The sequence below is a fragment of the Gracilinanus agilis genome, chromosome 1, assembly GCF_016433145.1.
Source record: "Gracilinanus agilis isolate LMUSP501 chromosome 1, AgileGrace, whole genome shotgun sequence".
NCBI lineage: Eukaryota > Metazoa > Chordata > Mammalia > Didelphimorphia > Didelphidae > Gracilinanus > Gracilinanus agilis.
The window spans coordinates 537,697,649-537,721,395 of NC_058130.1; the positions used below are offsets into that span (position 1 = coordinate 537,697,649).

Sequence of the window (23,747 nt, forward strand, 5' to 3'; positions counted from 1 at the left end):
AAATTATTTCCTTATTTTTATACTAAGATGGTGATTTATTATTGCCTGCTGATATTTCTCTCTGAAATGTTTTCCAAGGTAGTTGAATGGTTAGCTTTCTTGTGCTAGTCTGTTGTAACATGTAAGTGTCAAAGATTTCTAGCCTTAGCTTTATACAGAATTCTTTATGCCCATAAAGTAGAGTATTCTGTTCAGAAAAACTAGATTGACTAGGGCAGAAAAAAGTACATTACTTCCTTACAATCTTTTTCATGGTCAAATAAAGCATTTAAAATAGTGATACCCAAGCCATGCTCTGAAGACACATTTGGCTCTAACAAATACAGTTTGCTGTTCTTTGAACCTTTTTATTTATTTCTTTTGTTAGAATTTTATGTTGTAGAATATTCTACCAATGTATAGTAGTCATTTGGCTCCTTTGGTTAATAGTATTTGCAGTTATGCCTTTAAAATCATATAACTGTAAGTTCCACTGTTTTACATGTTCATAGATATTTTCAACTTTGTAAACTGATGGTGGTCCATTTCCTTTTCCAGCTTCTGCTTCTTATTTACTCATCCCTATTGATAAAATACTGCCTTCTACAGTGTCTGGCCATCATTATAGTTTTAATTACTTTATAGCCATTTCTTTCAGCTCTCTATTTTGATAAAGCAATTATAAAAGTTTGGGATGTAAGAGACAAGTTGTACTCAAGCAGAATATTTTGAATTTGAAATTGCATGAACAATATTACTATTTTGAAGAGCTATTTCTTGTTACATAAAACTGGAGGAATATAATGAAGACCTGTAAAAAACAAACTAGGAAGAACCAATAATTTTTGTTGTTGTTGTTGTTGTTTTTTTTTTTTTTTTTTTTTTTTTTTAATTTTAAACCCTTAACTTCTGTGTATTGGCTCCTAGGTGGAAGAGTGGTAAGGGCGGACAATGGGGGTCAAGTGACTTGCCCAGGGTCACACAGCTGGGAAGTGGCTGAGGCCGGATTCGAACCTAGGACCTCCCGTCTCTAGGCCTGGCTCCCAATCCACTGAGCTACCCAGCTGCCCAGAACCAATAATTTTTAAAACTATATGTTTGCTGGGATAGAATTTAGCATTTAAGATTTTATTGACTGAATTATATTAGTTGACAAAGTATTCTTTCAGTGGTTGATACCAGAAGAAAATTTTAGAATGACCTGGTGCAAGTCATTTTGTTTGTTTGCCTCAGTTTCAGACATCTATAAAATGAGGATAATAGCATTTGTCTCCCAGGGTTTTTTTGAGGATCAAATATAATAATAATTGCAAAGTGCCTAGCTAGCACAATTTCATACACATAGTAAACATTATATAAATGTTAGCTCTTATCTTCATCATCATCATAATCATCATCTTCACAGATTCAAAATTGGTAAAGTTTGTTTCAAAATGTAAATGTATTATTTTGAATGACCTAGTATTTAATAGCACAATGCAGTCCCCTTAAGTTCTGTTTTAAGAAGTAAGACAAAATGTCAGTGAACCATAACTAGTTTAGAAATATAGGCATGTCCCACACAGTGTTGTCCAGGCCAGTTGATTGTTAAATTTACAGTCCCTGTGGTCATCTTTTCCAGTATCCTCATTTTACAGATGAGGCAATTAAGTAAACTGTCTAAGATCATGTGGGAAATGAAACCAACCAGAATTCTGACCCTAGACTCTGAGCCCAAGTGTAATGTTCTTTCTCTCAGTCTGTGCTACCAATACTAAATGAACCTTTTAGTTCTAAAGAAGTTTTATTGAGATACATTTTATATTTTTAGATTTTAATCCGTACTTTTTGTTAATAATTTTATAGGTCCTTCACAGAGTGGTCCAGGGCCTCAGTATCCCAACTACCCACAGGGACAGGGTCAGCAGTATGGGGGGTACAGACCTACACAGCCTGGACCACCACAACCACCCCAACAGAGGCCTTATGGATATGACCAGGTAAAGTTACCGTGATTGTACTTCAGCTCTTTATTTTGTTTCTCCTTTGATTAAACTGGCTTTTAATTTTGAGGGCTCCATTTCCTCCCACAGTGTTCTTAATTAATGCATTATTAAGTGAATTATTACATAAAAGCCTCACTGAATCATACCTATCCTCTTTAGTCACCATAGCTTGTCATGTCTTCCTATATCTGTTGCATCTAATTTATCTAAATTTTTAGTGCTATTATCCCAGTTTAGCAGTTTATCTTGCATTAAAAACTCTGAAAAAGTTTTCTAGAATCAAGATCTCTTTCAGTACATCTAGCACATTGCTACATCTGCTTAAGACACTATTTTCTTCATTTTACTTTCTTAGAGAGAATATACAGTGAGTGGCTTTCCTTGCCTCTGAACAGAGTTTCCAACCTTTTTTATTTTTATTTTTATTTTATTTTTTATTTTTTTTTGGAAATGGCATTTGCTGCGAGGGGAAGTATTGGCAGAACACAGTATTATTTATAACTCGTCACTCTGCTAACATACCTATTTCACTCCTTCAAACAGATTTTAATAGGGACAGGGAGAATGGCTAGCAATTTCCCACATGAACCTTCTACCTATTAGAAATACTTAGAAATGTCACAGGTATGGGGACTGTGTTGTTAATTATTAGGTCTTGGTATACCTGGTTGATAATTAATGATCTCTTTCAACTAGTTGGAAATTTCTGACCTACAGGATAATAGTCCAAATTACTCAGTGTGATGTATAAACCTTTTAGCATCATCCAGCTTCATTTTTAGCTAAACTTATTGCCCATTTCTTCCCCCAACTGTCTACCACAAGTCCTCTGTTTATAAGAACAATAACAACAGTAAAAACTATATAGCATTTTAAGGTTTTAAAAGTACTTTTTATAATCTCATTTTATATATATTCATTCACCTACCACATTTTTGAACCCTTCATATGCTATTCTTATTCTTTCTTTATAAGATGAATGCTACCATAACTTCTCACAGTTTATCTGAAACATACTCATTTTTCAAGGCTTAGCACAAATTCTATCTCTTCCATGTTGCTTTTCCTAAGAATTGCAGATCATGTTAATCTCATCCTTTTTTGAACTTGAATAGCTGTATGTTACCTAATTGTTTTGTATGTGTAAATCACATCTCCTCAGCAAGGTGGTAAACCCTTTGTAAATGATAGATTTTGTTTCCTCCACAGTACTTAAGAGAAATTAAACCACACAGTTGGTACACATTTAAATTTACTAATTTTAATAGATTTATATTGTACTTGATTAGATATCCTATACAGAATTATATAATCTTTGCAGGGTCAATTGTTACTGACATTTTGCTTTCCCTCTCCCAGCTGTTAACAGCAATAAAGACAAGGAGAGCATGAATAATTGAAATTGACATTAAAGAATAGCATTTTAACTTATAATTAACTGTTTTCCCTCAAATCTACCAAAGATTTCTGAGTAGATAATTTTTGACTGGTTTGAATTTTATCTTTCTATTTCTTTCTTGTACTTTGTGGACAGTATAGGTAAGAAGTGAAATGGTCTCAAGTTACATACAAAAGGATTAGATACAAGAAACTAGATAATCTACATATTGAATAATGAGTTCCTTTATGTAATAGAAAAAGCTTTGGGTTTTGATTCAAAGGACCTGAGTTTAAATCTTAGTTCTGTTACTTCTTGTGTGAATTTAATGTCACCCTCTTTTGCCTCAGTTTCCTCTTCACCTTGTAGATTCTTTTCTTTATTCTCCTATTAACTATTCCATAGGAGGGACACCAGATATTGTGGCCTGTTTTTCTCTAGTCACCAGTCACATAGTATAGAACAAATATCTGTCCAAGAGCCTCTACAGCCAGTTCATCCTCTTTTCCAAGTCATCTGTCTCTTTGTTGTTGCTTCTTAACTGCAAGTCTTTGTAGCAGTACAATGCCACAGACTGTGCAAATTCAATCTCTTTTAATAACAGGACTCTTCCTTACTATACTAACTCTTACCTGTAAGTATAACTAACTCTAACATCAATTAGTTCTGGGAAAAAGTGACAGAAATGAAAGTCTTGCATAGAGCAGAAGATTGGTTTCAGGGTAACTAAATTCAAAGTTTAAAAGCTTTATATTGGACTTTACAGAGACCTAAGAATTTTAGAGGAGTAGACTAGATTGAAATGGTTCTTGGTTGGGGGATTGAACTAGATGCACTAGAGGGAGCCCTTTAACTCCTAAGATCTTGTGGTTTTAAGTCAGACAGAATGGGAATGTATGGGAATTGGTTGACTGAAGGATAAAAAAGAGTTTGGTTTTGCTCTGTAAAGTGGCGTCAGACTCAAAAGAAACAGGGACTCTCTAAATCATATATAGGGATCCTTGTGGGTGACACATTGACTTAGAAAATCACGTTTCTACATTTTAATCTCTTTTGGGCTGTACTCAGGAGTGTTGTGAACCTCATGCATCATTCACCCTCTGCTCTTAAGTTTTTTTGAATTGAAGGGCAACATCATCAGAATAGTGGCTTCAGATTATTGAAGGTAGTAGCATTGAGATTGGGAAGTTCTAGTTACTAGGCTTTTAAATACTCCAAATGAGAATAGAAGAAAATCAAAACGGGTATGGTTACAATGAAAATGGAAAGGGGTGAATAAATGCTGTAAAGGTACATTTGAAATGATTTGGTGACTGATTGACTCTTGAGGAAAGAAAGCAGAAATTTAGCTGTTGGCTAAGGATTTGAACTTGGGTGAGTCGAAGATGATGATTTGGCAGTGTTTGATGGTTTGTGGGACAGCCTTTATCTCTCTCTTCTCCTTTTAGTCTATCAGTCAATAAATACACAAACATTTATTAAGAACTTGTGATGTGTCAGGCACTTTGCTAAGTGCTTTCCTTTGATCATAGGAATTTTTCTTCCTTTCTTTACCCCTACTGCTTCCTCAGCCAACCTCTGAAATCTTTTTGTCTACTTTTCCTTCTTTCACCTGCCCTCACTATTCATCTCTCCTCGGTCGAGGAAAGAGAAGAGTTTGTCCTTAAGGTCACAATAGCCACACGCAAGAATCCAACATTCTTTTTTTTTCTGGATTGCACTTTCCTGTCCCTTTGTGCCCTTTCCCTCCCCTTGTTATATTCCATCAAAACAAGTTGGCTAGTCTGTTTCCTCTGTGTGCCCTGCTCACATTCTTCTTTTAGCTTGTTTGCTTTTTCCTGCCATCCTGAGACTGGTGCTGCTCTTAGTTTTTCCAAGCCTTTCCTGGTAGCCTTCCCTGTCTTAGAATTTTCCCTCTAGGCCAGGGTTCCACACTGCCTAACATTTGTTGTATTCCTTCATGTCCTTCATTCTCTAACTTTTATATACTATATTCATCCTACCTTTTGGGATGATTCCCCATTGTAATGTATAGAAAATGGTCAGCCATTTCTGGATGTGCAAATAGCAGTTTACCATGGTTTAACCCTACTGGTTATTAAGATTCTTTTATCATCCAACTCACTATCTTCTTGTTCACTCTATCATGAATCAGCATGCAAGATAATTTAAAAAAAGTTATTATTAATCAAAGTTACTGTTTTCCTGAGGTCCTTAAGGTCTTTTCTTAGTGAACTTAACCTCTGGATTTTTGTTTTATAATAGGTCTATATTTGCTTCAGTTGTAAAATTCTATTTTCAAATGTCTCCCACATTGTGGATTAAATATAACCTAGCAGTCTTGTAATTCAACTGTAATTTATATGATGTTTCTGGGGGAAATTTTATTCCAAATTTCAAGCACCCAAATTAAAGATAAACTGTTGGAATACAACTGTTGAGGACTGCATATGTTAGTGTTTTTTAATTGAATACTTAAGTGTTCATAGCATGATTAGTATTAGATAAAAAACAGTTAAAAGAGCTGCATAGAACATTTAGATTAACCTAGAAAAATTAAAAAGTTCTAATCTAGCTTTCTCTTTTCTTGAGAAAGGATTTCTATCATTTTCTTTTAAACTAGGGAATATATTGAGAAATATGATTTAAAAATGTTTCCTTTGACAGAGTGACAAGTCTTAATTGGTTAATTTTGAAGGACTTTTTGCTAGATTTTTTTCTTTAAAAATATCCTAGACTGTTTTACCATATGATAAGCTGGTATTACCTATATATTTCTAGTGCTCTAGTAAAGAAAGTAAGCTTCAATATTCCCAATATATAAGAAATTTTCATCTAAGACAAAATATAGAACTTAAATTTTTATAAATATGTTTTAATGTAAAACATAGTAAAATCATGTTTATTTATTGCACATGGTTTCCATTTTATTTTTAAAATCAATAAGGCAGTCACTACTTAATTTTCCTTATTTTTCTAGAAACAGGAAATCTTTTAGGGTTATTGTGAGGCACAATTCTTAAACAAAGTTAGTATTAGATGACATATTCTGCACCTCACAGCATTGATTAAACACATAGTCTCAACATTACTACTTGGCTTAGTTTACTATTTCTTGCATGTCCACAATTATCAAAGTAATTTGCAATTAAATAGACTTTCAAAAGAGATACCATGGTGATTCTGCCCCTTCAAGTATTGTGAAAAAATACTTGATTTTTTAAGGTATAATTACTCATTTTTAATAGGAGAAATCTTTTAAAAATGAACTGTCACTTTTAATTCTTTGTTCCAACAGAGGAAATGGTCAGACCTATTATCTAATTATGTTAAAATTTTATTTTTTAGGGTCAGTATGGAAATTACCAGCAGTGAAAAAATACTTACATTCCAGTAGCCAGTATCTATTAGCAGCCATATTGTCACCTCAGCACTGTGGATACCTCCCTGTGAAGAAAACACTTCATTCCATCTAGTTTCTGGAAAAATCTTGTGGATAAATGACTGTTTTTCATTAAGCAGTCTTTATGGGCTAGTTGTAAAAAGCCTATAGTATCCAAAAAAATACTTTGATTTCACATCTCTACTCTAGATGGCAACATTGGACAGAAAATACAACCTAGCCAATTTACAATGATTTTAGAACTGTGTTTCAAATGGCCTGTTACAGACTGAAAGGTGTGAACAGCTTTGTATGTTTATGAAGGTTAAGGGAATTTAATACTTTTCCACAGCTTCTTTTGTAAGGGGAAGAGGGAAATGCACACTTTTTACAGCAGCAATATTTTGTATATTATGTTTATTTCATATGCAAGGCAGTATACTATGCTATGGGCAGGATCAGAAACCCTCTGTTAATGTGGATCCAGGCATGGTAAATGCTTGATTGGGTTGGTCTCAAAATGGTGTACCATAAAGATAAAGATGAGGGAGAAGACAAAGCACGCCATATGTCTACTGTTCAGATCTTGTGTAGGAAATTTGAATCCCTATTATCTGTAAGATAATCAAGGGCAATGTGATGCTGTTTTTGAGTAAAAAGATTACATTTTTAAAAAGCCACCTTGTTTTGTGAAGAGAAATCTTTTTGTAAAGATCATTTATAATACAGTTTAAAATGTGAGGCAATAACAGAACTACTTTGGTTTGGAGCTGAAAAATCTTTGGTAATAACTTCATGTAAATGAAATGTTAATCCCTTCCTAAGAGCAATAACAAAACAAACAAATAGACCAAAAGTATTAATTTTACCTGCCTTGAAATAAGCAGGGAGATACAATAAATGATGTCAAGGAGAGTTTGATTTAATAATTTTTTTAACCACTAGTGTATAATTGGTTTATAATTATCTAGTATAGGAGACTTTACCCATATCTCAACTTTCTTACTTTGGAGTAATGTCTTTAGAAAGGGGGCATTTTTGTGTTTGTTCCCTTTTTCACATTGGTAAATATGAGACCAAGAAATGTTGAGGAAAATACTTAATGGTGAAATACATATCAGGTTTTGTTGTGAAATACATGAAAGTCTACAAATGTTGCATGTGAGATAGCAGCAGCATCTTGTTCAATACCTAATTGTTATTTGAAAACTCCTGATCCCAATAATTTCAGCTAAATTCAAGGATAATATTGAATTGTGTAGGAATCCATGCATTCATGAGTTTTCAACAATAATTGTGCATGTATAATTTGAAAACACAATTAGCCTAAAAGCAAAACACCATTTTCATCAATTGCCTCTATCTTGGAAGGAGATATTCTTTATTTCTCATTTTTTCTTTTCCACTTCTGACTGAGAACTAAGCATATATGATACCATGGCATTTAAAGGAGATAAAACATACAGTGTATTCAAATGGATGATTTTAAATTCATTTGTTTTAAAAAAGAATTTTTTTCTTTTATTAAGTTGGTTAGTAGAAAATGTACATCAAGGTTTTGAACAGATAAAGCATGAACAGCATTATTGTGATTGAAGTGCTTGTAGGTTCTGTGCCAATTTTCCACCACTGTGTACTTCGTTGCTATTTAAAACTGTATCAACTCTAACGGAAGAATAAATTATTTGTGATTTTAATTTTCTCATTTGTTTCTTTAAATTAGATCTCTCTCACGCTATTGTCTCGCCAGGAGACTTTGCTGTGGGTTTTTTATGTAAGTTGGTCCAGTAAAAGCAAAACTGTATTTGTATTCTAGGACTTTATCAAAATTCTCTTGCCATGCCCAAGTTAATTAGAATTAACTGTTCAGTAATCAGCATGTTGTGTAGGCTGTTTGTTACAAAATTCTTTCTCAGAAAATGAAGTCCATGAGGCTATAATCAAGATGACTGAATTAGATAAATGAGTCGAGGAGACAAAAATGTGCTGAACCCAACCTGGTGTAGATACGTTATCTCATTTGAAATAAGCTCAACTGACATTAAGAAATAATTTGTCTTGCCAACCCATCTTCTGTTGTCTTATTCTCCTTTTAATGGAAACTAAAATTGCAATTTTAATAAGCAGAATTTCCTCTAGGACTTCCTTCCTGGAGACTACTGCATTTGCAAGGTTTAATTGTTTTATAACGGTCCTATTTCGTAAAAGTTTTTAATTGGTGGTGACAAAAATTACCTTATTCCTTTGATACCTTGTTAGAAGAGTAACTTAATCTATAGCTTCCCACCAAATTTGGTATTCCCATCTAGATTATGTATTTTTAAAGTGATATTTTTCATTTTTAAAAAGTTTTCAGTAGCTAAAAACATTTCCATCCTATTAAGATAGAAGTATAAAATAATATAGGCAAAACCTATATTACTGAAGATATAAAGTGAATATAGACACACTTTAAAAATAAAGTACCAAGTTCTTTGAGAATTAAGTTGTTGCATATTTTGTCATGTAGATTTATGGAAGCAGATTGAAACCACTGGATTTTGGCAGTCTGCTGCTGCCCATGTATATTTGCTACTTGAGAAAATGAAGAAGTTTTTGGAAATATGCATGCATAGTAGAGTGATATAATGGAAAGCAGTAAACTAGTAGTCATGAGCCCTATCACACATTCCTTTTACTGAGGAAAATTTACTGAGGAAAAATCTGTAAAATGAGAGGATGGGACTTAATGATTTCTCTAATTTCAGAATGTGAGTACAATGCTTTTGTAAAAGGTAAGAACTAGTGAAAATCAGTATAAATTTGCCATTTGTTTTTTGTATTAATACTTAAAATGCTTAATTAACACTGGATCCTTTTAAAATAATAATTTAAATATTTGAATGGGGAGAGAATTGTGACTACTGTAATTGATTGCATCCTTTTTCTTAACATGATGAATGCCTGCAAGATTTGAAAAAAATTTTTTTTTCCTAATTGGAAATAGTTGAAATTTTTCTAATGAGAGCCTATTGGAGAATGTTGTTAAACTCAGGACAGTTATTTTGCATTCTGTCAATTAAGAATGCAATTATCTTTAAAGATGCCTGAATGATACTACATTGATTTATTATTACTACTACTTCTGGTAAACTTGTTTTGTATAGTTCAACAATTATTTTCAATTGTATTATAGCAACCCTTCTACCCCCCACTGTTTGCATTGCTGTAGTTATGTGTTTTTTTCTTGGTTTTGCTTATTTCACTTTATATCCTTTCATGCAAGTCTTTTTCATTTATTTCATCATATTTGTCATTTCTTACAGTACAATACAGTTCCATTATATACTGCAGTTTGTTTAGTTATTCTGTGAAAGATGAGCATCTAATTTGTTTTCATATTTTGTGGGACCCCCCCCCCCAATTACTTGTATATATTTAGTAGTGGAAACTCTTGATTAAGAAGGTACGGACATTTTAGTTACTCTCTTGGCATCATTACAAATTGCTTTCTAGTATGGTTATACCAATTTATAACTACCAATAATGCATTACTGTGCTTGTTACTCCATAGTTCCTTCAACATTGACTGTTCTCATCTTTTGCCGTCTTTGCCAGTTTTCTGGGAGTTAGGTGAAACTTCAGGGTTGTTTGCTTTGCATTTCTCTTATTAGTGATTTGGTGCATTCATTTTGTTTGTTAATAGTTTGTTATTCATTTGAGAATTCTTTATAAATATTTTTTGGTCTTTAGGTTTTTGGGAAATGGCTATTTCTTTAAAAAATTTTTTTTGTATGTGTTGTGTTTGTGTGTGCATACACACAAAAAGAATTCTGATAGTGGTTCACTATATATGTAATAAATATATATCAGTAGCCTATATGCATGTATGTAGGATATTGAACCGGTATCAGAATTAATATGTATATATAAATTATGTATATGTATATACAATTACAATATGTATTTATTTGTATATATCTACATAAACTGGGAATTTTTAATCAAACTTGTCAATTGAAACTAGGAGGAACATTCTGAGGTAAGTACTCCATCTTGATTCAGATTTTCCTTAGACCTTTATTACTATGAATTCTAAACAAAGTTAGTTTTCTAATTGTATAACTTTCCTGTCTTCCTTACCATACACCTTGTTCCCATTTTAGTTTTTTATGTTTATACATTTGTTGTATCACTTTTTAAAAGATACCTTTCCATGGTACTGCAGTTTGATACTGTTTTTCCTTTGTTTATGCTAACAATACTTGAAAAAAGTGATTAACTTCTCCCTTTTGTTTTTGCTGACACAGTCCTTGTTGAAGTTAAAACATTAAAATTGGTTTGTCATTTGTAATAGAGAAGCCTGGACTGGAAAATAAAGCTCACTACAGTTGTTCTCATTTAAATATGTTATAGTCAAGAATTCATGTTTTCAGTAGGCTGCAAAGTGGTTATCACACCTACACCATGCTCTGTGCCTAATAATGGCAAAAACTGATCTCTTTTAAAACACAACTTTGTATGTGTTTTGTTTGTATTGGGAGTGCCAGTGTTAGCCAGGTCAAGTACTAGTCAGGAATAAAATAGAACAGAATCATAGAATTGGCAACTTAGAGTTCATCTGATCAAGTCTAAACCCTGAGGAGATAAGGAAACTATTAAGAGAGAAACTTATGGGTCTTGTTCAAAACCACAGATTTAGAGCCATTAACTGAGGCCTGAAGAGTTGATGAGGGCTAAGAGTTGACCCTAGGCTTCTTGATTTCTCGTTCCAGAGATTCTTGCTGTTTATACCACAGCTATCTAAAATATTTCACACAAAACTACCTTTAATGACAGCTTTCTTTTTTGAAAGACTCTTGTCTTCGGTCTAAGTGTTGATATTTTGGCTTTCAAGGCAGAACCATAAGGACTAAACAATTGGGGTCAAGTGACTTACCCGGGGTCACACAGCTACGATGTGTCTTGAGTTCTGATTTGAACCTAGGACCTCCTCTCTCCAGGCCTGACTCTTTCTTCACTAAGACACCTAACTATCTATCTCAAGAACAACCCTTTAAAGGAGGAGAAGAGAGTATGCTACAATGAAAAGATTTGGAGTAGGGGGGGGACCCAAGTCCTCCTGTATATCAAATGCTACATACCTGAGTTTGAATTTGTGAGTTAATCCTGCTCGGCCTTGATTTTTCTTTTTTTACAAAGTGATAGAATTGGACTAGATATCCTTTTAAGGTCCCTTCCAGTTTAAATCTATGATCCTATGGATCATATAAAAGACTAATAATTATAAAATGTCTTTGAAGGATTATTTTTTTTTTGGTGACCTAAGATTGAAGAGTACTGGCATGAATTGGGTTTCTTTGTTTTCATACTTTTGTACTGGAGAGAGGAAGATGAAATTCTGAGGCTCTACTTTTTTTTTTTAAATGTACAAAACATTTTTTTGTGAAGTGAGCAGATGAAGAGAGTCCTACTCTGAGCATGTAGATGGTCATCAGGGATGGTCTGAGCACCACATTACTGAAAGATGCTTTGGGGTAGTAGCTATCCCTTATCATGGGCCATTATAGCCATCTGGGAAAAATTGAGTAACTTCACAGGACTCTTGAGGTCAATTGGAGCAAAATACTGTGTACAGTTTTCAAGCGTGTATCTTTTCTTCCCCTGTGAATACAGCTACTCCGGGGAAACATTTCTGTTACTGCTTGGTAGCTTAAGAGCAGAGAAGTGTGTGTTGTGACTTTCCCCTTCTCAGTACTAATATCCTTCTATCCATAGAAATCCTATTTCCTGTTCATTAATTTCAGTATTCCACTCTTCCCCAAGATCTTGCTTCACAGCAAGCTTTCATACTTCAAGCTCTACATGTTAGTGCTCAGTCCTCATTCCCACATAAACACAACCATTTTGAAAACATGAACTGATATTAATTACCCCCTTGGCACCAAAAGTCAGGATTTCCTGATGCGGCACACTAATGTAAAATGCATTAGTGGGAACGCTGGCTCCAAGGGGTTATACTCTCTAAATAAACACAGGAATGTTTTTCTTTATTCACGATTCTTAGGCTATTCTGAAAGACTTTAGCTTTCCACACTTCCAAAAAAGCATCTTGAGTTTTAATAAGTTATAAATGCTTTTTTTTCTTGAGGAATTGAATTCAAGCAGGACAATCAGTGATGCTTAACCCTTTATTAGGTGTTGAAATCTACCTTTGTTTTCTGATTCTCTCCCATTCAAGTTTTTGGATAATTTTGCATGTTTATTTTGTTAATATGAGTTTATATTAAATTAGGAAATTTTATTTGAGGACAAAAATAGTCCTATCATTTCCCATAAGGCTAGGAATTAGGGTTTTTTTGTTTTTTGTTTTTTTTTTTTTTTGGTCAGTTGTAATTTGGATATGCAAAGGAGCATTTAAAAATACATATAGCAGTATACAAAAATTGATATGGTATTTGATCAAGAAATTTTCTGATGTACTCACCTCCTACTTAACAGATCAAAGCTGTCTGATGAAAACTTCCTCAATTTTCTGCTTCCACAACTTAAAACTGTATTTTCTTTAACCTTTCTCTTAAAGGAAACAATTGGCTTCTCTATGATGAAGCAGACTTCTTGAACTTTCCTCTTGCTTTATTTAAAACTTTGCTCCATCAGTTAATTCTTCTCTCTATCTTATCATTTGATCCTTCTCTTTACTAGCTCCAGATCTGATTCTTAGAAATATGCTAGGGCTTACATAATCCTGAGGGGGAGGAAAATGTTTTGGGCTCCCACGTCCAATTTTTTCCTCTTTAAATTGAAAGACTAGTCTAAACTCGAATATCTTTTCCTACTTGCCACCAAACATTTCTCAGATCCTTGAAATATAGCCTCTACCTATAAACATTCTATTGGGTTTTTAAGTGACACTGCTTTCTTAGTTTTCCCATCTGTTTAACCATTCTTTTTCAGTCCCCTGGATCATCAACCATATCCCATCCCCCTATTTGTGGATATATCTTTGGATAATCTTTTAGGTCTGTGTTCTCTTTCTTGGTACCCTCACCAGCACATGTTTGTTATCTCAATGAAGATGATTCCAAGATCATATTTATCTTTCCCTTCTCTTTCCTGTGTACTTAGTAAGGACCTATTACAAGCCAGGCACTGTGTCAAAGACCTAATACACACTTCAAAATTGGTGTTCCATAGGCATCAACAAGCCAACATTACTCATCTCCCCCCTGCTCCAAACTAATCCTTCTTCTGAACTTTCCTGTTTCTATTGAGGTTGCTGCCACCTTTCTAGACACTCAAGTTCAAAACCTTTAGAGTAATCCTATTCCTTATTCTTCCATATTGGGTCCTATATGTTAATTGTATTGCAACTGCCCCTTTCTTTCTACTCACAGGGTCATACCTTTACTTTAGGCCCTCAACTCTTCTGGTCCATTCAAATAGCCTCCTCTTTGGTCTTTCTGCCTTAAAATCTCTTCTCTCCAATCTGTCTCCCACACTATAAAATGGGGATAATAAAACTTAACTTCCAGGGAGATTGTAAGGATCTAGTGAGTTAATATTAGTAAAATACTTAGCATAGTGACTCGTTATATAGCAGGTTAATAAATGCTTATTTTCTCTTTTCACCTTCCTTATTGCTTCTGGAATCAAATGCAAACTCCTCTGTCTGGCACTTTAATGCCCTTTATAACTTGGCTTCAAACTACCTTTCAAATCTTATTCTATATTACTCTCCTTCCCACACCCTTCCATCTTAACTAAATGGCCCTTGCTATTTTTTCACAAAAACATTATATCTTTTTGCCTCCATTTCTTTGCCAAGCTGACTTATATTACACATGGTATGCATTCCCTCATCACCTCCACTTTTGTAGAATCCTTAGTTTTCTTTAAAGCTTAATTCCTATTAACTTTTACATGAAATCTTTCCTAATTTCCCCATTTCACCAGTTGACAATGCCCTCAGATACCTTTTATTTATTTTGGTGTATTTTGGATATGTTTATTTTTGTACAATATTTTCCTCAAATGTAAGCTCCTTGAGGGCCAGGACAGCTCCTTTTTTGTTTCAATATAGCCAAAATCTAGCACTATGCCTGGTTGACACATCATGTGATAATTAATAAATGTTTGTTTATTAATTTGTTTGACCCATACTCCAAAAAATTGGCTAGCATTAAAATCCAATTGTAAAACATTGTACACATACTTAACAATTTGAGTTTTATCTGAGTGCTTATATAAGATATTAACTCACTTTTATATAAAAATAACTGACATCTTTATAGTATTTTTATAGCTCACAAACCTTATGTAATTATCTTACTCCAGCCTTACAACACTATCAGAAAGATCGTGAGATCATTATTTTTCTCAACTTAGAAGGAATCAGACTAAGTGTTTCATAGCTAATAGCGAAAGAACTAAGATTTAGGTCTTTTGACTCTTAATTCAAGTGTTTGCACTATAGCATAGTGCTTTACCAATTCACAGAATCAGAGATTTGAAAGGAACTTCACAGGTCCAATGTTCCTAAATAGGACTCCTTTCCACAACATTTTTTTTAAACCCTTACTTTCTGCCTTAGAATCAATATTGTATATTTGTTCCAAGGCAGAAGAGTGATAAATACTAGGCGATGGGGATCAAGCGACTTGCCTAGGGACACACAGATAGGAAGTGTCTGAGGCCAGATTTGAACCCAGCCCTCCTGTCTCTATCCACTCCATCCACTGAGCCACCCAACTGCCCCCATCTACAACATTCTTCACAAGGGATTATTTAGTTTTTGCTTGAAGACTTCTAGAAATGGGGAAATTACTGTCTACTGAGGCAGCTTATGTTTTTCAACAGCTTGTTTAGGAAATCTTCAATTCTTTTTAGTGAAAATTTACTTATCACACTACCTCTACCCTTTGTTTCTGCTTTTCCTTTTGGACTAAGTGTAGAGCAGGTCAATCCCACTTCTCCATGGCAGTCCTTGAAGCTTCAAGTAAAGTTGAAATTACTTTACAAATGTTGGCTAGCCATTTAAACTTGATGGCGTCATGGCTTTTGTGCATACTTTTAATACTTTGGGGATACTAGGATCCTATAATAACCTTTAGTCTTAGCTCTGGATCATCTGAAAAGTTTTGACCATAAGTGTCTGGGAACTAACTAGTGTTAATATTTCTGTTCTGGGTTAGATGGTTGGGAGGAAAGAGGCAAGAATGGGAAGGACTCTGGTAGAAATGCCTTTTCCATCTTTTGTGTTCTTAGTACCTACCATAATGCCTTACAAATATTTGGCCCTGTGTAAATTTTCACTAAATGTTTTTTTTAATCTCATAAATTCTAATTTAGTTTTATGGTTGGCTTGATGTAAATGCTTAATAAATTCTTGTTGGTGGATTGATTGCTTTGGGCTGATTTTGTATAAAGTTCAGTGACTTTGATCATCCATATAGGTTTTTATCTATAGAACTAGGTCAGCATTGTAAAGTGTTTTTCGTGGAGACTATATTTTGATGAAGGGGCCTTTCAGAATTAAAAACAAGCCCTGTTTATATCTGTTGTAAGCTAGGTCTGACTGTAGGCCATTCTAGTGTTTCATGTTTGGGATTAGAATGAAACCTGACACCTTAACTATCACAGTTCACAAAATGATGTTTTTTAGCCATAGCATGGAAAGTATATTCAGCAAGGACATAGCACTGATTTAGTTGGGCATAGTTCCCCTGCCTCCCATTCTGGGATCTGATCAGAAGCCTGAGGGGGAAATTCCTGACTAATTTAGCCTCATGTAGCTTTTGTACTTGGGCTGCCAGAAGCAAATTCAGTGGTTTAATCCTTAATTGCCTAATCTGACTAAGTGTCCTATGTTAGTTAAAAATCACCTGGGGTTCTATTTGGAAGGATTGAACCTCGATATGGTGTTTGACAAACTTCTGTGGACCTGTGGGGGTCCTTAAAACTACATTTCCCATGGTCCAACGGGTTTCATGGGTTTCCTGTTTTGGATGACGTATTCAAGGTGATGGACTGTTTTAAGGAGGGGGAAGTGACTTGGAACTTCCTCTTTAGCTACCTGAGCTCGAGGAGAGAGGAAAGGTAAATGGCTTGAGGGTGAGGTTGGAATATGTTTCTTACTGGCTCAGTTTATCTCTATCAGCATGGCTTTTATTAAAATACTATTCTTCCTTTTAATCTCTCATCATTTTTAATCATAACAGTCAAGAATGGTTTGATACCTTTTAAGGAAAAAAACTACCCTAGCTTGCTTCTAGTATAGCATTATGCTATTGTTCCAACTTCAACAATTCAAGTTTTGTTTTTTTTAAAGACTCAGGCATGCCAGGTAGGGAAGGTAAAATGGATATTGGGTCTAGTAACCAACTTTGTTTAGTGCTACTTTAGATGAGAAATGATCTTGGTTTATGAAATGCCATGATACTTACTTTATATGAACTTCCATTTAATTGTTATTGGATGACAACTCAAAAGAAACTTATTTTTAGTCTTGAGTTCTCCCCAGGAAAATGTCAGAAGTTCCAGAGGATTAAGTTAGTTTAGAAATCCTGATATTTCCTCCTTATCAGTGACTTCTCAGAGTCCTTGAGACACACTGAAATTTGTGGAGATTAAATTAAACAAGAATGTGGAGTGGTGATTTGGCATAATTGTCAAAATGTTACTTGTGGGCCTAGTAATACTAGGTCTTAAACTATTATAGAAAGTAGTTATTGAACAGTTAGGTAAGCTTATTAAGAGCTAGGGTACAAAGTATGTGCATAGTGTTTGATAAACCTCAAGGACCCCAACTACTTAATAAGAAAGTACTGGGAAAATTGAAAAGTAGTGTGACAAAAATAAAAATTAGGTCCACATCTGAAACCATGTACCGCAATAAGCTCTAAATAGATATAACAGTCCACATCATAGTTGAAAGGAATAGGAAGGAGTTACCTTTTGCCACCACGGATAGGAGTGGAGTTCTTGATTAAAAAAAAAAATGATAGGATCAATTTTGGGCAGTTTTAATTATATATGAAAAATGTTTGGGTTAAAAAAATCTAGGCAAATAGCAGAAGGAAGATGGGAGAAAAGATTTTTGCAGAAAGTTTCTCTGTAAAAAGTCTGATATCCAAGATATATAGAGAAATGGCTCAAATATATGAGAATAAGAGCCATTCCTCAATAAATAAATAATCAAAAGCTATGAACAATTGTTTCTCAGGGAAAGAAATTTAAACTACTAGCAACCATGTGGAAAAATGTTTCAGATCATTAATAAAAGAAATATATATTAATGCAATTTTTAGAGACTCCATCTCACCTCTATTTGTCAAAAATGAATAAACAGTTGTTGGAGGACTTATAGAAGAATATACACACACACACACACACAAACACACACTAATGCACTATTGGTGGAACTATGAATTGATTCAAAATAATTTGGCACTAAGCCCTTAAAGCCATTAAAACCCTTTGACCCAATAACAACTACTAAGCCAAAAGTCTCAAAGAAAGAAGGAAAGGACTCACCTGTAAAAAAAATATTTATAGCAGCATTTTTCTGTGGTAACAAAGAACTGGAAACCAAGGGAGCGTCCATCAATTGGGGAATGGTCAAACAAATCAAGGTCTAAAACAGTGATTCCCAAAGTGGGTGCCACCGTCCCCTGGTGGGTGCGCAGTGATCCAGGGGGGTGGTGATGGCCGCAGGTGCATTTATCTTTCCTATTAATTGCTATTAAAATTAAAAAAAACATTAATTTCCAGGGGGCTAAGTAATATTTTTTCTGGAAAGGGGGTGGTAGGCCAAAAAAGTTTGGGAACCACTGGTCTAAAACTATAATAAATTATTGCACTCTAACAAGTGACTGAAGATATAGATTTGGAAAAACCTGAGAAGACCTGTTTGAACTTTTGCAGAGTGAAATGAATAGAAGAGAATGTAACAATTATGATGATAGTTATGAATAATTATAGTTATTACAACTATAACATTGTAAAGAACAACTGTGAAAAACAAGACTTTTGATTAACTATGATTCCACAAAATTGATGAAACAAGGTATCTACCTCCTGAAATAAAGATGATGGAACAGAATTAAAAAAATAAAGCATTTATTTTTGGACATAGCCAATATATTAATGTGTTTTTATTGAATATGCCCATTCGTTACTGGGGAATAGTATTAGAAAAAGTGGTTAGGGATGATAGTGCTAAAAATAATAAAAAAAGGAGAAAAAGTGTTATTGAAACATTTTTAAAAAGTACACAAAGGAGAAGAGAAGGAAATTCAAAGCGAGACACAGACAAGCATGATAGTTTTGAATCAACTGTCAGATTTATTATATACTTTAAAAAGCCCTACATAATAGCTATCTAATTTGTGATTTCATATATGGGAAGTTCAAATCACAACTGTAAAAATTACTAAGGCATATATGAGACTTCACTTGCAACACCAAACTGATCATAGCTGTTAACCCAATGATTTAATTGCTAGGGCTTTATCCTAAGAATAATTTATCTTTATTTTATTTTATTTTTTAGAAAAAATTTTTCTTCATATGTCCTCAATCAAGACCTATTTCCATATTATTGATAGTTGTATGAGGGTGGTTGTTTAGAGTTTACTTCCCAAATCATGTCCGCATCAACCCATGTGTTCAAGCAGTTTTTTTTTTTTTTCTGTGTTTCCACTCCTGTAATTCTTCCTCTGAATGTGAGTAGCGTTCTTTTCCATAAATCCCTCATAATTGTCCTGGGTCATTGCATTGCTGCTAGTACAGAAGTCCATTACATTCTATTTTACCACAGTGTATTGGTCTCTGTGTACAATGTTCTTCTGGCTCTGCTCCTTTCGCTCTGCATCAATTCCTGGAGGTCATTCCAGTTCACATGGAATTCCTCCAGTTTATTATCCTAAGAATAATTAAAAAAATATTGTATCTGTGAAAAAAGAATGTTCATAACTTTCCTGTAATTAGTAAAATATTGAAAATAGCCCAATGTCTAAATACCGAGGATTGGCTGAAAAATTATGGTTTTCCTATAATAATGTTAGCACATTAATAGATCACTTTAAAGTTTGCACATGTTATCTCATTTGATCTTTACAACAACCTTTTTTATAGTTATAGCTGAGAAAAGTTAAATAGACTTGCCCCAGGGTCAACAACCAGGAAAGACCTGGGGTAGGATTTGAACTCAGGTGTTCATGACTCCAAGGCTACCTCTGTCCACTGTTAATTCCATAAAATGAAGCAGAGAAACACAATACTTGTATGAAGAATTAGTATAATTTTGTTAACCAGACTACTTATATTCATTGAAAATAAGAGAGATGAGAAAAACAAAGCTAAACATGCTAGATTTTAAAAAGACCCAGAAGAGAAACAAAACAAAAAGATAGTTCTGTATCATTTTAAACATTTGTTCCCCCACTACATTCATGGAGCTGGAATCAAAAGTGACCTTAGAGGCTACTTCATTTTTTAATTAACCCTTTCTTTTTACCATTGGGGAAACTGAGGCTTACTTATTTGCACAAGAAGGTGAAGTGAGCTTTAGGCATGGTGTTCCAGAGAGTGTTATTCCTTAGTACCATACTGCTCTCTCTGTTAGGTTCTACCTTTTAAAATGTTTGTTAGGGGATTCATGCAAGATATTTTACCTCTTATTTTGTGTGCTTATTTTATTTTTATTGATGGTTAAGCATACAATAAAATGCATCTTAAAGATTTTCTAAATTTCACATCCTATTTACTAGACTATAAGTTTCTTGGGAGAGAAACTAGTCATTTTTCTAACTTGATGCAGTCTATGAAGAACTTTGCAATCATCACACATCATAAAGAGAAACAGGTTGGTAATAGAGGAAAGAAGACCAGACTTGGATTTATTTCTTAGCTATGATGCTAGATGTGTAATTATAGGCAAGGTGTTCTATAAAATTGGGATAATCATGTTTACCCTGTTTACTTCCCGGGATTGTTGTAGGGAAAGTTCCAAGTAATAGTTATTATCCTTTAAATGGAAATTATTATTGTTATAATCCCTCAAGATAGAGAGATAAAGCTTTTATTAAGTGCTGGCTACATGCCAGGCACTGTGCTAGGTCCCGAGGATACAAAGACAAGCAAGCAGGACAGTCCCCTTGCTTAAGGAGCTTTATGCTTGAGTGGAGGAAGATAACACAAAGTGGAGCTAGAAAGAGGAGTTTCCTATAGTTGTTGCATGGTGAGAGCTCCACTATAAGAGCCAGGGGATCCAGGGTCAGAGTCTAAGGTTCTGGTGGGGGTAAGGGAGTGAGAGGATCGAAAACAAAGAAAACCCTCACCTTATAAGTCTTATCATCAATACTGTGTTGGTTCCAAGGCAGAAGAGTGTTGAAGGCTGAGCCATTGGGGTCAAATGATTTGCCCAGGGTTACACAGCTAGGAAGTGTTTGAAGCCACTTTTGAATCCTGGACCGCCCGTCTCTACACCTGGCTTTAATCCACTGAGCCATGCTCCTGAGAGGATCTATTTTAATATGAATCCTTTCTAATTTTTAAGCTTTTAAGTTGAAGCTCAGATCTGCCCAAATCTCTCTCCTCTTTCCTTTGTTGCTAAGAAATCCTAGAAACATTTTTCACATGCCCTACCGTGGAACCTCTTCTGTCTCAGAGCAATAGAAAAGTGAAATTATGGATCTTTCCTATCTGATAAATAAGAACCAGTTTTGGCCAAGTGGGTTCCTGGGAAGCAGGACAGCATCCCTGAGCCCCACATTGCAGTGGATGGACAAGATCATTAACCAGGCAGAACCTGGGCTCTTCATCTAGGCATGAGTATTCTAGGATTGAGCATATGATTTTCCATCCTCATCAAGAGATCATGAAGGGATGAGAGGATGTTGGCCTACTTCCTCATTAGCTGTTCACCAATTAGAGATGTCTTGGGCTGCCTTGTGCAAGAGCTGAATAATGAGCTTCTAGAATTGTATTTAATGATTCAAGATGCTGTATATCTTGGATCACTGAGAGATATCACTGGCCAATTAATTTATGGGTTATTGCTAGCCTGATCAATAAATTGGTTTTCTTAGCCAGAACTCAAATCTCAGAATTTTTTATCATCACACAGGAGGTGAGGATTGAGATGAGGGGGGAGGTGGCAAAGTGGGCACTTGTCAGTGGGCCTCACCTTGTTAAGTTCTGTGTTGAATGAATGAATTTTATAAAGGATGCCACCAAAGTAACCAGTTTTCACATGTTCAAATACAGAGAGCTCTGAGCCTACCTTAGTATTGCTGTTTAATATGTATTTTTAAACTATAAATTCATTTGGAGACCCTGTGGGAAAAAAAACTAGATTTCCTCAGCAAATATTCTTGACTTGTCACATACTTTTGAACTTTTTATAGCTTTACATTTTGTAAATTTTTTTACTCAATAGCTCGCCACACAATTCTGTCAAGGGTCACAGGTATTATTATTATTATTATTATTATTAATAATTATTATTTTAAAACCCTTACCTTCTGCCTTACTAGCAATTCTCAGACAGAAGAGTGGCAAAGGTTAGGCAAATGGGGTTAAGTGACTTGCTCAGGGTCACATGGGAGGAAATTTGAGACCAGATTTGAACACAAATTCTCCTAACTCCAGGCCTGACACTGAGAGGTATTATTATTAACCCCGTTTTACAAAGGAGGAAACTGAGGCCCAGATTAAATAACTTGTCAGTGGTGATGGCTGCGAAGTAGATGAGGAAGGATTGAAAGCTATGTTTCTTTTGACTTGGAGCATTTTTTCTTTTCCACCATGCCACAGTTCTTTCAGATTTCTGGTTAAGTGCAGAGAGATTCGCTAAGCCAAGTCATTCTAGTACATCTTATTGTGTTGAACCTCCTGATCTTTTTTCCTCCAAAACTTTTTCCCCCAAGCATTTTTGATACGTACCTTTAAAACAAAACATAGTTTCTTCTGAAAACACTTGGTGTTGTTAAGTTTTTACATTGATTTTTTATTTTAGCATCCACACTTCTAATGTCTTCTACTTTATCCATTTGTTCTTTATTTTGAACAAGAATCTCATAGTCAAATCACTGACCTAACAAAAACCTGACCTCAGCTCTCTGATACATTGGAGAAAACAAGTTGGCAATCTCAGTCTTGTTCTTCTTGAATTCCCATTTACTCATAAGCAAAGTCTGTCTGCCCCTTTAAATTCTATGCCAGGGTCACCATCAGGGGAAAAGGATACTGAAGCTCTTAAAATGTCTCCTCTTGCATGCAGTTTTCAGAATTCTCTCTATGTCAGGCAGGTCTGAAAGGTTAAAAATAACTGTGCCTCCAGAGACTTCTCCTTGGGCTGTATTCTTCCTTGGGATCCTATAAGCTTTTTCCACCCAAACTGGGTCATCATCCTTGCCTAATTTTAAAATCTCCAGGATCCAATGCTCTACAAAAATCAATGAGATCTTTCCCACTAGATAATCCCAGCAGCCACACATTATATTCTCTGGCCTGATTCTGCATGAGTTTGATTTTATATACTCTATTGTAATAATTTATTAACTTGATAAAATCTGCTGACTCCTCCTGGAAAATATTCTGTTTTTAGTTTATATTTCCTGCAGCTTTCTTTCAGCAGCCTTTATTATTATGGGTATTTACATGAGAATAGGGTCTTTGTTTTTTAGAGTTCATCTGTGCCTGCTGTTTATTGTCCCCCCGAAGTCATAGCCCTCTGTTTGTGACATACTTAGCACTTATATAGTGCCTTTCATCTTCAGATCGCTAGACAAACTCTGAATAATTAATCTTCACATCCTTTTTTGTCAGCCAGTTAGGTGAGTAAAATTTGTCCCATTCTACAGTAGAGTAACTGAGAAAACTAGGGTTAATAGCTATATATTAATACTATTAGTTCAAAAGTAGCATAGTCAGAGACAATAGCTCCTACTTCCTTGATAAGTCAAACCCCCCCACCCCCTTTTCATGTATCTTAGTGGGTTATTTCTAAATAGTGGGAATGGGGACATGTTTACAGAGT

General features: G+C 34.6%; 1 protein-coding gene across 2 annotated transcripts in view; it reads left to right on the forward strand.

The window, feature by feature from the left end:
• Window positions 1-8,421, forward strand: part of SS18 (SS18 subunit of BAF chromatin remodeling complex) — a 99,506-nt gene extending 91,085 nt beyond the window's left edge. For both annotated transcript variants that reach the window (XM_044666509.1, XM_044666515.1), the window contains 2 exons: window positions 1,825-1,958; window positions 6,691-8,421. In XM_044666509.1, the coding sequence (XP_044522444.1) occupies window positions 1,825-1,958; window positions 6,691-6,717 (161 nt within the window). In that variant the 3' untranslated portion in view covers window positions 6,718-8,421. The remainder of the gene's footprint in view (window positions 1-1,824; window positions 1,959-6,690) is intronic.
• Window positions 8,422-23,747: the final 15,326 nt, after the last annotated feature.